This window comes from Patella vulgata, chromosome 7 (genome assembly GCF_932274485.2).
Source record: "Patella vulgata chromosome 7, xgPatVulg1.2, whole genome shotgun sequence".
In the NCBI taxonomy this organism is placed as follows: domain Eukaryota; kingdom Metazoa; phylum Mollusca; class Gastropoda; family Patellidae; genus Patella; species Patella vulgata.
In genome coordinates, this window is record NC_065885.2 from 8721259 (window position 1) to 8736215 (window position 14957).

General features: G+C 37.9%; 1 protein-coding gene across 1 annotated transcript; it reads left to right on the plus strand.

Annotated features, from left to right (window-relative positions):
- Positions 1–4855: 4855 nt before the first annotated feature.
- Positions 4856–14701, plus strand: LOC126828093 (endoglucanase E-4-like). The gene is made up of 9 exons (XM_056102229.1): positions 4856–5042; positions 5171–5358; positions 5967–6126; positions 6653–6749; positions 7292–7442; positions 11004–11148; positions 11363–11534; positions 13785–13978; positions 14643–14701. The coding sequence occupies exons 1-9, from the start codon at positions 4856–4858 to the stop codon at positions 14699–14701; spliced, it is 1353 nt and encodes a 450-aa protein (XP_055958204.1).
- The last annotated feature ends 256 nt before the right edge of the window (positions 14702–14957 follow it).

Consider the following 14957-nt stretch of genomic DNA (forward strand, 5'->3'; position numbering starts at 1 on the left):
TTGATATTAACAGCAACCCTCCAGTAATTTTACTGTATTTAATATTACCAGCAACCATCCAGTAATTTTACTGTATTTGATATTAACAGCAACCCTCCAGTAATTTTACTGTATTTGATATTAACAGCAACCATCCAGTAATTTTACTGTATTTGATATTAACAGCAACCATCCAGTAATTTTACTGTATTTGATATTAACAGCAACCCTCCAGTAATTTTACTGTATTTAATATTAACAACAACCCTCCAGTAATTTTACTGTATTTAATATTAACAGCAACCCTCCAGTAATTTTACTGTATTTATTATTAACAGCAACCCTCCAGTAATTTTACTGTATTTAATATTAACAACAACCCTCCAGTAATTTTACTGTATTTAATATTAACAGCAACCCTCCAGTAATTTTGATGACAGTGTTTTTTTCTCTGTACAAGTTATATCCGATGTCCTAACAGTCTGGGGTTAGAGATGATACCATACAACAGTCAAACAGAACAAGCTTATCAAGCAAGAATAAATCCTAAGTAAGTCCTTTCCCCTGAAAGTAAGTCTTTTCCCAACAAAAGTAAATCCCCCTCCTTCCTCCTCAAAGTAAGTCTTTTCCATCCTCACAGTAAGTCTTTTCCACTCTCAAAGTAAGTTCCCCCCAGCACCACCAAAGTGATTTTTTCCACCCTTAAAGTCAGTCTTTTTCCCCGCAAAGTAAGCCTTTCTCCCTCAAAGTAAGCGTTTGCCCTTAAAAAAAAAATTTCATTGAAAAAAGTAAGTCTTTTTCATTTTATGTGAGTCTTTTCCATTCAAACTAACTCTTTTCCATTTAAAGTAAGTCTTTCCACACACCAACATGATTTTACTTATTTTTAACAGATTTGTTTCTGGCAATTTCTTTATTCTCACCTTTTTTTTTAATTTTTTTAACAAACTTTGATTTCCAAACTTAAAATAGGGCTCCTGTCAATGAATTTCTCCAGCCAGATAATTTCACTCACACTCAGCTGATACAGGTGCTCAGAGCTCTGGAACTGTCGACTTCTTCACTGGGTTAGGGTTAGAGTGATGAGAGCTCTGGAACTGCCAACTTCACTGGGTTAGGTTGCTGAGAGCTCTGGAACTGCCAACTTCACTGGGTTAGGTTGCTGAGAGCTCTGGAACTGTCAACTTCACTGGGTTAGGTTGCTGAGAGCTCTGGAACTGCCAACTTCACTGGGTTAGGTTGCTGAGAGCTCTGGAACTGTCAACTTCACTGGGTTAGGGTGCTGAGAGCTCTGGAACTGTCCACTTTACTGGGTTAGGGGTAGGGTTAGGGTGCCGATTGGTAAAACAATGAACCAGCCACTATCTATATATACTAATATTTGTGACTGTCGTTTGTCTGTCTGTTTGTCTGTTCGGGGTTGGCGGCTACACTAGGTCTGCCCGGAGTCTGAAATTTGGGGTATAGGGGTAACTCGGACCGGGGAGTAACATAGCTCAGGTGGCGTTAGTCTACCACTTCCGGTTTCGGGGTTATGATCCCTGAGCGAAGCCGGGCATTCTTCTAGTGGTATCATAAATCAATCTACTTTCGGCTAAATTACAAAGGGTTGATTATTGCTACTTACATGTAAAACCTTTATTTTCTATTTTAGTAATGAACAGCATTTATTTGTAATTTTTCAACAACATTGGTTTGCTGTTAGAAAGTTGGGTCATCAGTGGTTTAATTTAAATTCTTTGTTAACTGGTCCAGAACTTATATCTGATACTTATCTTACTTTATTTTTAACACAGTTACAAGAGGAAGGTGAGTCATTATCTATACAATAAAATAAAATTTAACGTCCTACTGTTCTGCTCCAATGATACAGTCTACTATGAGGGAAATTTTGTGCGGACAGAGGCGCTACGGCCTACTCTTTTATTGAATTGCTACTGCCAAGGGATCTTATACGTGCACGTCAATATGTACACAGGACCTTGTTTTTCCGTTGTTTCTTGTCAGGCCTTCGGTCCTGCCCAAATGACAAGGTGGAACCATGCTGGAAAATCCTGATGAACTGTCTTGGGCCAACGCAGGGATCCAACATGGGACCTTCAGGTTCGGCGTTGTCCTGCTGGAAAACCATCTGTCGACGGACGCCATGTTGAGCCACCAATGGAAGCAATACCGGACGAAGGATGGGGTCTCAACATAATGTTGAGCCTTGAGATCGCCTTGGACCACCACCAACTGGGATCGGAAGTTGACGTTGATAGCGGCCCAAACCATGACGCCACTTCCCCGAAACGATCCCTGTCCAGCACGCAGTTACGAGCAAAGTGTTCATGTTGACGTCGGTATATACGGTGACGTCCATCAGGAAAACTGAGGTTGAATCGGGATTCATCCGAGAAGATGACATTTCGCCATGATGTGTTGTTCAGATACCCCTAATTTGCGGCCCATTGCTGTCTGGCAAGTCTATGACGATACAAAAGGATTTGATCTTGGTAAGGTCGACGGCAGCGTAACCCAAGAGCAGCCGGGCGTCTTCGGACTGTTTGAGGGCTGATCTGACGTTGAGTGTTCCAACCGTTCCCCTGGCAGTAGCAGTAGTTGATTGGAACCTGTTGCGCAGATGCTGTAGTTGGATGTGGCGATCTTGAGCAGCGGTTGTTTCAGGTGGCGCTTCAGGTCGGGGTCGATCGGCAATTCTTCCAGTGGCGTGGAAGCGTTGTCTGAGGCGAGCAATGGTCGATGGGCGGCTACCTGTGAAGCCCCCTGATCCAGCATGCCAATAGCTCTGTTCATGTTTTCTTGTGTAAGGCGTGGCATTTTTCCGAAGTGATGAATGTTGAAATTTTGATCTGTATTTAAAGGAATACAGGGAATGCACGTGCAAAACGTGTGACATGGCACTGCTTAACATCGGGAAAAACGCAAGTGTTCCGTTTGAGTAAAGCGAAAGGGCGAGATTTTACATGGCTACTTTCTTCCCGGACAACAGCGTTACAGTCCACTGTTATTTCGAAACCCATCTGTCAAGTTTTCTTTTACGTGTACATGGGATCTTTGTTTTTCATACCACCTAAACATTAGCTGCCAACCCACCCCACTCCGCCCTGCACACTGGCAAATGGAAATCACGTCAGAATTTTCCAAGCAGGTTTCTTGGCAACCACGTGATCGAACACGTGACCTACTGGTTAGCTACCCAGTTCTTTGCCATCTGTCTTTGAATATCCTTTTTCTATATAAAAATATATATCAGACAAGATCAGATAAGACAGTAGAACGCCATCTGTAGATTGTTGTGAATTTTTAAACACAGAGATCCACGCCCACAGGTAAGTCTAATATATAATCTAGGGGTCGTTATACTCACATATTATATTAAATACAGGCCCATTTCTAGACATTTCTTAAAATACACGTATACTTAAAACAGGATGATTCGTTCTTCTGGAATAATTATTGATTGTGTCCACAATATCAATGGTCAAAATTAAATTCTAAAAGTTCCGAGTTGATTTGAATAATCAGCGACCATTGACATACATTTTACTTTCTTGGACAGTTCAGGCAGGATGAAGGTTCTGGTGGCCTTGACGTCCATGTTCTATATGGTGGCTACAGGTAAGAATTCAATTTTCTTAAATAATATTTCGTCCTTTTAAACTATTTGAAAATCATGAAACTCTATAACTATATTCTCCTTTTATCAGCTGATCAGTTTGTATTCAATGAAGAAGTTGTCTAAACGGCACTGCCTGGGCAAAAGTTTCGACATATCACAACCATTGGCGTGTATCGAGGTCTGGATTAGTCTGGTTAAGCTCAATTTCATTTCATTTCATTTGAAAAAGATATTATTGTGTTTATAAAATTGAGATCAATTATCTAATTATATAATTGTTACCAAGAGACGGAAGTTAACAAGATACAATTAATTCTATATGGAATGCAACTACCGTTTATTATTTTTTACCTAGTGGCAGAATTTTACAGGACACAATTCATTATGGAATACAACTGGTATTTATTACTGCGCGATGTTAACATAAAATAATACCAAGTACGAACAATCCAAACCATTAGACAAAATTCGAAGTACTAAAAAAAACGGTATAGGCAAAATAGTGTAATCAGGCAAAATAGTGTAATCAGCATATGGACTGTTCACCGTGTACAAAATACACGACAAACAGTGGTAACAGGTGTCCGGAAGAGTAAGCTGGCAATATAATACTGATGATAAAAATCTAGAGAACCTTACTAATGAACAGTTGTGTATTTCCAGCTCAATTATTCAATGTCATTTAAAGATACATACATTAAGAGGATAATAAAGAGTTGGCCATTCTTCATTCTTGCTATAATAATAATTATTATAATTATTCAAAAAATAGATGATAAAGGGAAACAATATTGAAAATTTCAGTCAAATTACTTTATTCTTAGCGGAGTTTTCACTGTTGGAAGTTTGGACTAGAAATAGGCAATAACTGTGTCCGCACCGTCTACGAGAATTGCGGATCATTTGATTGACAGACGATACCCCCTCCCCCCGTATAATCTCGATTATCAAGTAACATTCCCAATGGCTATGGTACCCTCGCTTGGCAGGCATTTCATCACCAGTCTCCGCTAGTGATGTCGGTGACTAACGGTAAACGTTAGCTTGTCCCCAATTTATTGATTAAAGTTTAAATGGACCAATGTTTAAATCCAAGCTGTATCCAAGGCATCCGAGGGTCTACAGAGTTGATCTTAAGCTTTTCGTATAAATGAAGGTCTAATTAATAGTTTCTATAACATCTGAAGCCTAAATAAAGACTTCCAATAGGCAGATTGAGCTCTTGCATAATGTATGTTTAAATAGAATGATATAATGACAGCGAGTATTTGTTCTAAAGCCAAGTATGATTATGGTGAAGTTGTAACTAAATCGATCTTATTTTACGATGCTCAACGATCTGGTAAACTACCTGCTAATAACCCCATACCCTGGCGGGGGGATTCAGCCATCAACGATCAGGGGGATCATGGAGAGGATTTATCTGGTGGATGGTACGATGGTAAGTAATTTGATACATTCAGAGAGAGAGAGAGAGAGAGAGAAAGAGAGAGAGAGAGGGAGAGAGAGAGAGAGAGAGAGTCTCTGTTATTTGATTATTAAATACATATTGATATGTTTTATTTGTAGCTGGGGATCTGGTCAAGTTTAATCTTCCTGGTTCAGCAACCGTACGTGTTTTATTAAATGGCATAGTGAGGTGGTATGATACTTATACAGCTCTAGGACAAATCAACATGGCCTTAGATTCGGTTAAATGGGAATTAGATTATTTCCTTAAATGTTGGATTCCTTCAAAACAAATTTACTATTATCAGGTAAAATACCTTTATTTAATTATTACAACACTAGGCAGGCCTGAACACGTGGTACGTTTTATGGTATATAGAAAACCCCAATTCCTATTGAAATATAAGGGCTGTCTAGTTGACCGTGTCTATGCTGTTAGCTAGTATTTGTTATATACATCCATGTATATATAGTTGGGATGGAGACCAGTTGCTGTTCAGCACCGGATTTTTCATTTTTATTCGGAATAATACTATTTATAGTGACGAAGTTTTGTTTAAATGGCAACAGCTTACCCAACAGCCCTGAAACCGATCTAATATACAATGAAGTGAAATGAAATGGGGTTTTGCACTGAGGGACATTTTGCCCGGACAGCGGCTCTACGGCCTAAACTTAAATCGAATTCCATCTGCCAAGGGATCTATGGCGTGCACGCCAATGTGTAGACGGGACCTCGGGTTTTCGTCCCATCTGAATGACTATACTCTACCCCTTGCCAGGGCCGTGATGAACTTTCTCAACCAACGCAGGGATCGAACACGGACCTCCAGGTTATCGAGTCAACTTCTTACTCAGCGAGCCACCGTGACACCCCAATCGAATATAAATTCATGAAATTAAACTATGCCAATAGGTTGGTGATGGTGATATAGATCATAAATTCTGGGGTAGACCTGAAGATATGACGATGGCTCGACCAGCTTTCTCCGTTTCTCCATCTAAACCAGGAAGTGACGTAGCTGGTCAAACGGTGGCAGCTTTTGCTGCAGGTTCCATCGCCTTTAAGAAAACAGGTAATGCTAAAATTAACATCAATCAGCTGATCCTCCAAACTGATCAGCACTGATCAGCAGTACATATTAACTTGGCTGCTACAATTACTGAAAGGGGTGACATCGGGGCGATATCACCCTCGTTGGAAGTGGACGTAAAACTCCAGGAAGGAACGAACGATCGGGTCGATTTAATTAACTCTCAACATCATTTTATTATGACGAATGGAGAAGATGAACCACCCTCTCTTCTCACGACAGAGAATTTTTACACAGTGTTTTAAATTGATATTTCTATATAAAAGAACTTTTATTTACCTTATTTTTTCATATAATCTTAATCTAATCAACTTGTCCATAATAACATATATATATATATATATATATATATATATATATTATATTCTATATGAATAATAACGTTAGGTTAATATGCTATATGAATAATAACGTTAGGTGAATATGCTATATGAATAATAACGTTAGGTAAATATGCTATATGAATAATACGCACTTCCGCTATTTATCCCTTTTCATTGTTTTCCAGATCCAACTTATTCTGCACAACTTCTTGAAGCTGCCAAATCACTGTACACATTTGCGGTCACCTATAAAGGAATAACGCCTTCTTCTAAATATTATGTGTATTGAACTTACTTATTTTTAAAATCATAAAATACCAGCTGAACGTATTGTTCAACAAAATATTTAGGTTTTTTTATATATAAAAGAAATATTGTTATTCTTTTAATAGAAGTGTTATTTCTTTTATATACAAATCTTATCGTTTTCGTTTGTTTCTCAATATAAATCGTATTTGTTACTTTTATTAAATATCGTATTTATAGTTATCTTATTATATACAAAAATTTAGTTTTTATATAAAACATTTGTTATTTTTTATATAAAAAAAATTATATTGCTATTTTTTCATATAATTGTTATTGTTTTTATATATACAAAAAAATTAACATAAAGATGTATTGTTATTTTTTAACGTAAAGATTTCTTGTTACTTTTTCATACAAAAAATTTATTGTTATTTTTTCATATAATTAAAAAATATTCATAAATAAGAAAAATCATATTTGTTATTTTTATGAAGGAAAAACAAAAAACCAAATCTTTATGTTAGATATATTAAGAAAATCGTATATATGTTTTATAATAAAAATCTTTATTTTAGTTCAAAAGGTTATACTGATGAACTATGTTTAGCTGGTGCCTGGATGTTCAAAGCTACTGGTAATCAGACGTATTTGAACGATGCCAAATTGTCTCATAAAACTAATGTTCCTCAACGTTTAGACTGGGATAATGGTCTTGCAGCATGTCAGGTAACAACTGAGCGGCACCAGCTGTAATTCGTTCGTTGGTTCGGCCTTACGTAGTGGGGGATATTTTTGACAATATAACTTTACTATTACAAAACATTATCGCACACAAATTCTTCTGACCAATACAATCAGTTGTTGTTGAACTAACCGATCTTTCAACCAGATAAGGCACGAATTTATTTAGTCGCATATTAAATGAAACCATTGCTCTGACCTTCAAATTTTCGTTTACTTGACCGGTGACTGTCCTGGTGACCATGGTGTCGGGACTACTTTTTATCAAATATATGTTCTTCTGTAATATAATTGTGATTTATGCTATATGAATAATAACGTTAGGTGAATATACTGTCGGGACTACTTTTTACCAAATATATGTTCTTCTGTAATATAATTAAGGTGAATATGCTATATGAATAATAACGTTAGGTGAATAGTAACATTAGGTAAGTAGGAAAACAGTCTGACAGAAAAGTTCTCGTTTAGGACAGCTGTTTATTTCAAACGTAATTATTATTTATTCAATGTTTTGAGAATAACATTACGTGAGATCTGAGATTAATCTAGAACCAATCCGCATTAGTCAGTCTTGTTGACGTAATCTTGACGTCATTGGGTGTAATTAAAGCGGCATTAGAGACAGTTCTAGCTATAATAGTTCAAGAAAATAGAAATGAAATGAAATGAAATGGAGTTTAACGTCCTACTTTTCTGCTCCTAACCTGGGCTAATGAAGACGGGCATACGCCATACAGTGTGCTATGAGGGAAATTTTGCCCGGACAGCGGCACTACGGCCTACTCTTATATCGAATTTCAACTGCCAAGGGATCTTTTACGTGCACGCCAATGTGTACACGGGACCTCGGTTTTTCGTCCCATCCGAATGACTAGACAGCTTTCCTTGTCAGCCCCTCCGTCCTGCATCACTGACAAGGGAGAACCACGCCGGAAAATCTGGATGAACTTTCTCGGCCAATGCAGGGATCGAACACCCGACCTCCAGACTAGCGAGCTAGCGTCTTACCCACTTAGCCACGTGATCCTCCAAGAAAATAGATAATAAAAAGAGAATATGCTGAAACGTTCAGTCAAATTTCAATTCTGGATAATCAATTTTTACAGTAATCGCATCGATCACAAAATGTATTTCAATCTACTAATATCGCAGCCATCTGACCGCATCGAGAGTTAATTATGATCTTCGTAATTTAATAAATGTCTAATTAATAATCTATATAACATTTCAGTCGTAAAGAAATACCTGCAATAGGCAGATTTACCTCTTTCATAATTCCTGTTTAACGAATCAGCTGATAAATAGGAGAAATCGGGGAATATAAAAGACGTAAACTTAAGCTTAGTTAATCAGATGCCATCGAGATTCTGAGATGACCCCGATGCAGCGTTTTCCAGAAGTCTAGCCACGCTGACTAGACTTTGCATGAGTCAGATTGAGAGAATGGAAGACATATTATTTTAGTATTATGTAAACTATTACTTATAGATTATGCATCCTGCTTCGATATAAAACGCATATTAGAAACTCTTGTTGTTCCTGGCATATTATATCTGATTTGGTTAGCCGTATTGAAATAACTAGCGTAGCTATAGGCTTCTGGAAAACACTATAAATGGTCTTCTCAGAATCTCATTGGCATCTAATTTGTTAAACTGTTGTTATTGTTGCTTTGGGAGAGAGAGAGAGAGAGAGAGAGGAATGGAGTTTAACGTCCACTCGACACAAACTAGGTCATTTCGGGACTAACATGGTTTAATTTTATTTCGATAATTCGCTTGCGCGTAGGGGTCTTTAGCAGTGGGAGGAAACCGGAGGAACCGGAGAAAACCCACGAGGTTGGACAGGCGACCCTACTCCTTGTCACGTACAACCGGGGATTCGAAACCACGCTAGTGTTGCTTAAGGCTTTACGCCCTCTTCTAATCTAATTTGTTAAGTTGTTGTTATTGTTGTTTGGGGCTTAAGTTGTTGTTGTTATTGTTGTTTGGGGCTTAAGACTATCATTTGCCTTTTATATTCCCCGATTGATCAGTTACGCCCAATGACGACAGAATTAGACAAATATGGACAATAGCCTTGAGAGAATATCTGGTAAATTTCCATTTAAAGTGCAATCACAATCAATATGAAACATGAACAGATATGATTTGTTTATGAAGACCAAAAAGATACATGACCAGTCAGTATCTCTATTTTCCCCTATAGGTCGTTTATTTCCGTTGGATTACATGGCGTCTAACTGATTTATAATCTTGGAACCAATATGAAGTCGAGGCCATGATATTGTTACATATGGCGATTGCATGTTCTAGTTGATGTTATATGAATTAAATGAAATGAAATGGGGTTTAACGTCCTACTGTTTTGCTCCGAGCTGGGCTAATGAAGACGGGCATACGCCAAACAGTGTGCTATGGGGGAAATTTTGCCCGGACAGCGGCACTACGGCCTACTCTTATATCGAATTCCAACTACCAAGGGATCTTTTACGTGCATGCCAATGTGTACACGGGACCTCGGTTTTTCGTTCCATCCGAACGACTAGACAGCTGTCCTTGTCAGGCACTCTGCCCTGCATCACTGACAAGGGAGAACCACGCCGGAAAATCTGGATGAACTTTCTCGGCCAATGCAGGGATCGAACACCCGAGCTCCAGGCTAGCGAGCCAGCGCCTTACCCACTTAACGATTGTTATATTCTAGTTACTATAATTAAACTCATGGCGATTGTTATATTCTAGTTAATGTTATATGAATTAACTCATGACGATTGTTAAATTCTAGTTACTATGATTAAACTCATGACGACTGTTATATTCTAGTTACTATAATCTAGTTTATGTATGAATTAACTCATAACGATTGTTATATTCTAGTTAATGTTGCATGAATTAACTCTTGACGATTGTTATATTCTAGTTAATGATGTATGAATTAACTCATGACGATTGTTATATTCTAGTTAATGATGTATGGCGATTGTTATATTCTAGTTGATGTATGAATTAACTCATGACGATTGTTATATTCTAGTTAATGCTTTATGAATTAACTCATGACGATTGTTATATTCTAGTTGATGTATGAATTAACTCATGACGATTGTTATATTCTAGTTAATGTTGCATGAATTAACTCATGACGATTGTTATATTCTAGTTAATGATGTATGAATTAACTCATGGCGATTGTTATATTCTAGTTGATGTATGAATTAACTCATGACGATTGTTATATTCTAGTTAATGCTTTATGAATTAACTCATGACGATTGTTATATTCTAGTTAATGATGTATGAATTAACTCATGACGATTGTTATATTCTAGTTAATGATGTATGAATTAACTCATGACGATTGTTATATTCTAGTCAATGATGTATGAATTAACTCATTGCGATTGTTATATTCTAGTTGATGTATAAATTAACTCATGACGATTGTTATATTCTAGTTAATGCTTTATGAATTAACTCATGTAGATTGTTATATTCTAGTTAATGTTGTATGAATTAACTCATGACGATTGTTATATTCTAGTTAATGTTGTATGACTTAACCCGTGACGATAGTTATAAAGTTGAAATACAGAATTTCCTAACGAAATGGAAGCCTGGTAGTTCCACGCCGTACTCGCCATGTGGTTTGGCATATTTTGAAAGATGGGGAAGTTGTCGGCTTGCAGGTAAGAGCTTGTTCCTTAATCTGCTTTTTATTGGGTATTTTGACCCAATTTGAAAGACCCCTCAACATTATTCAGCGTGTCGTTGTTCATTTTAAATTTGTCAAATAGGAGAGGGGTATTATAGACTTAGTCGAGTACTAAATTATTTTTATTTTGTCGAATAGTTTTAATCAACTACAAATTTTATCTTGAACCATTAACTCTTTGTTTACAGCGAATGCAGCATACGCTGCCATATGGGCAGCAGACCTGGGTATTGATGCTACAGAAAATCGTCAATGGGCTTTGAGTCAAATAAACTATATCCTGGGAGATAATAATTATAAAATGAGTTACGTCATTGGTTTTGGTTCCAAATACCCCGTTCACCCTCATCACAGACCCAGGTAAAGAAAATATCTTTATTTTGTTTCGTCCTTATGGTTTGTGGTCTCTGCATTATATAAGATCTAATATGTATTCAGAGCGGTTAACGTCTAGTCGGCTGTGTTATACATGAGACTTTGTCGGGTTTTAATTAGATCAATGAACGTGTCGCAAGATGAATGAAACTGCATCAATTTTATGAGCTGAAATAAAATTGAACCATGTGTTAGTCCCGAAATGACCTAGTTTGTGTCGAGTGAACGTTACCCCCCTCTCTCCATCTGTCTCGCTGCCTCTCTGTCTCTCTCTCTCTCTCCCCCCTGGGGTGTAGGGGGTGATAAGAATATACCCTTCGTATGTCCTGCGTGTCGTAACAGACAACTAAAAGGACCCCTGTAATGGGGCAACGTGTTTGCCGTGCGTTGCGACCCGTGTCGGTGGAGAGTGGGATCCTGGTAATTGAGTGGGGATTTGTCTTGCGAGCCCTTTCTCTGCAACCCATGGTTACCATCACCACTCAGTTGGCGATGGTAGAGCTCAAGGGGGTGTTTCTATTATTCTCAAGTCACCCTCAACTCGCTTTTACAAGCAGTTGCAGTTAGGTTGACTTTACATATTCCTATAACACTCTGCTCTATATATCTTCCACCAAGTTTACATCTTAATACCAGAGATCTTGATGACCTTGTTGCACAACTTCCTCTCCCGTTTATTATTACGGGAGATTTCAATGGTCATCATCCACTCTGGGGTAGTCCAGATGATAACAACAGAGGTAAACAAATAGCGGACTTCATTAACATTAATAATTTGTGTTTATTAAATAATGACTCGCCTACTTATCTACATCCTGCCACAGCTTCTTTTTCTTCCCTCAATCTCACCATTTGCTCTCCGGTCTTGTTTCAGGATTTTTCATGGAGAGTAAATGGAGATCTGTGTGGCAGTGACCACTATCCGATCTTGATAGATAATAATGGACCCTATCCGGTCGAAAGACCACAGAGGTGGAGGTTGCATAAGGCTGATTGGGCTCTATTTGAATCTTTGTGTCTCTTCTCTTTTGATGCAAAAGAGTAAGAAGATGCAGATGTGCCCATGGCCTTATTCACTTCAATTCTTCAAGATGTAGCTCAGCAGGCGATTCCAAAAACCACGACTACTCGAAAACGTTTCAATAAACCATGGTACAACGATGATTACAAATCCGCTCTTAAAGAGCATGATCGCATCTTGAGACGATTATGGAGAATATTGCGGCATACCAGATGGTCCGGGCGAAGGCCCGTAGAACCATACGTCAAGCAAAGAAATCTTCATGGCAAGGTTACGTCTCAAGGATTAATTCCCGTACCACATCTAAGTCGGTATGGGATAGGATTCGTAGGATTAAAGGTAAAACTAGTGCATTATCAGTTAATCATTTAAAGACGTCGTCTTTTGCTGGCTCCCCAGTCACGTAGATATAAGGGGGAATGATCAGGCAGATTTTGCTGCCAAAGCTGCTTTAGATCTTCCCCAATCACCCTTTTTAATTCCATATAAGGATTTTAAACATTCAATTAATCATTTAATTTATGGCCGTTGGCAACGGTTGTGGGATCTTGCAGGCACAAACAAACTTCATCACACTAAGCCTCTCTTAGGAGATTGGCCTAACTCCTATAGAACTAACAGGAGGGATGAAGTTGTTTTGTGTCGCTCTCGCATTGGTCATACTTTTTTAACTCACCTTTTCATCTTGAAGTGAGAGCCTCAACCAGAATGTGAACACTGTCATGTTCCTTTGACGGTGAAGCACATTTTGATTGAGTGCAAGTATCTTGGAAATATTAGATCAAAATATTACCGTTGTCAGATATTACAACATTTATTTGCTCAACCGGAGCTATATTGTAAGATCCTAAATTTTTTAAAAGAGACAAAATTTTATTGTAAGTTTTAATTGTATATATGTAAACCGTCTTCTTTCATTTTAAAAGTTTATATTCATAAAGTATTTGATATTTATTTTTAATTTTATATATTATCTGTGATACTTGTTTTTATTTATGGATATAAATATATTTCTGTGATTTCATTTATTTTGTCTCGAATAATTGCACCATATGTTTGGCGCAATATAGCCCGGTTGGAGCTGACGTGCCATAAAACCACATTTCATTCATTCATTCTCTCTCTCTCTCCAGTAGTAATAGCACAATAAACATACACCACATTTACAAATATATGATCTTTTGTTTTATTTCTCATCATCTTTTAATTTTCAGTTCGTGTCCTGATTTGAACATCTTCTGTGGCTGGAACGCCTACAACATCAGCACGGCTCCCAATCCCCATCTATTAGTGGGAGGTTTGGTTGGTGGACCTAATCCGAAGGATGAGTGGGTTGATGATCGGAGCGATTATGTTAGAAATGAAGTAGCCCTGGTCTACAATATGGGTCTACAATCTGCTTGTGCAGGTAGGATATTGCATATTAATTGACAGTAGAGACATTGCGGAATAGATTTGGGTATAATCAACTCCCTATACACCGCCACTGGCTGAACTAGATCCCGAGTCTCTAGTGTTTCAGTCTGCTAAGCGTAAAGGTAAATATTGAGACCCAGGCCACAGTAAAGTTATACTTCTGTACGCTTCTATACAAACTGTACGCTTCTATACAAAGAGGGATAATTCTTAATAACTCGTATTACTTCACTTGGATACACACAACCTTTAATTTTACCAGCCCATTGACCTTAATGTTAATTCAACGAAATCTTGCCGTTTAAATATGAATGAAATAGGGTTTAACGTCCTACTTTACGGCGAAAACTGGGATAATGATGACGGGCATACAGTGTGGTAAGAGCGAATTTTGCCTGGACTGGAATTGAATTCCAACCGTCAATGGGTCTTTTACGGTGCACGGTTTTGGTCCTCCCTAACGACTAGACACTGTTCCTTGCCAGACTCTTCCTCTAGCACCACTGACAAGGGGGAACCAGGCTGGAAATTCCGTTGGAACTATCTCGTCCACAACCGGGATCGAACCCCGAACCTGATTAGTGAGACAGCTGTGTGTAGAATGTCGGTTGGACTGTGACAGAAATAAAACTGACTATATTGATCTTTGTTTCCAGGTTTGGCTCATCTGTGTATTACTGATGAACTACCTCCTTCACCTACTCCTAAATGTTAAAATGACGAAGATATCAGAAGTCCTTGTGTATTACTGATAAACTACCTCCTTTTTTCACCTACTCCTAAATGTTAAAATGACGAAGATATCAGAAGTCCTTGTCTATTACTGATGAACTACCTCCTTCACCGACTCCTAAATGTTAAATTGACGAAGATAACAGATGGTCTGATGTATTACTGATGAACTATCTCTTTCATCGACTCCAAAATGCCAAAATGACGAAGATAACAGAAGTCCTTGTATATTTTCAATA

Coding starts and splice junctions, on each gene's coding strand:
- LOC126828093 (XM_056102229.1), top strand. CDS start 4,856: ATGACAGCGAGTATTTGTTCTAAAGCCAAGTATGATTATGGTGAAGTT. Junction 6,750..7,291: donor CCTTCTTCTAAATATTATGT/GTATTGAACTTA, acceptor TCTTTATTTTAG/TTCAAAAGGTTATACTGATG. Junction 11,535..13,784: donor CACCCTCATCACAGACCCAG/GTAAAGAAAATA, acceptor TTTAATTTTCAG/TTCGTGTCCTGATTTGAACA.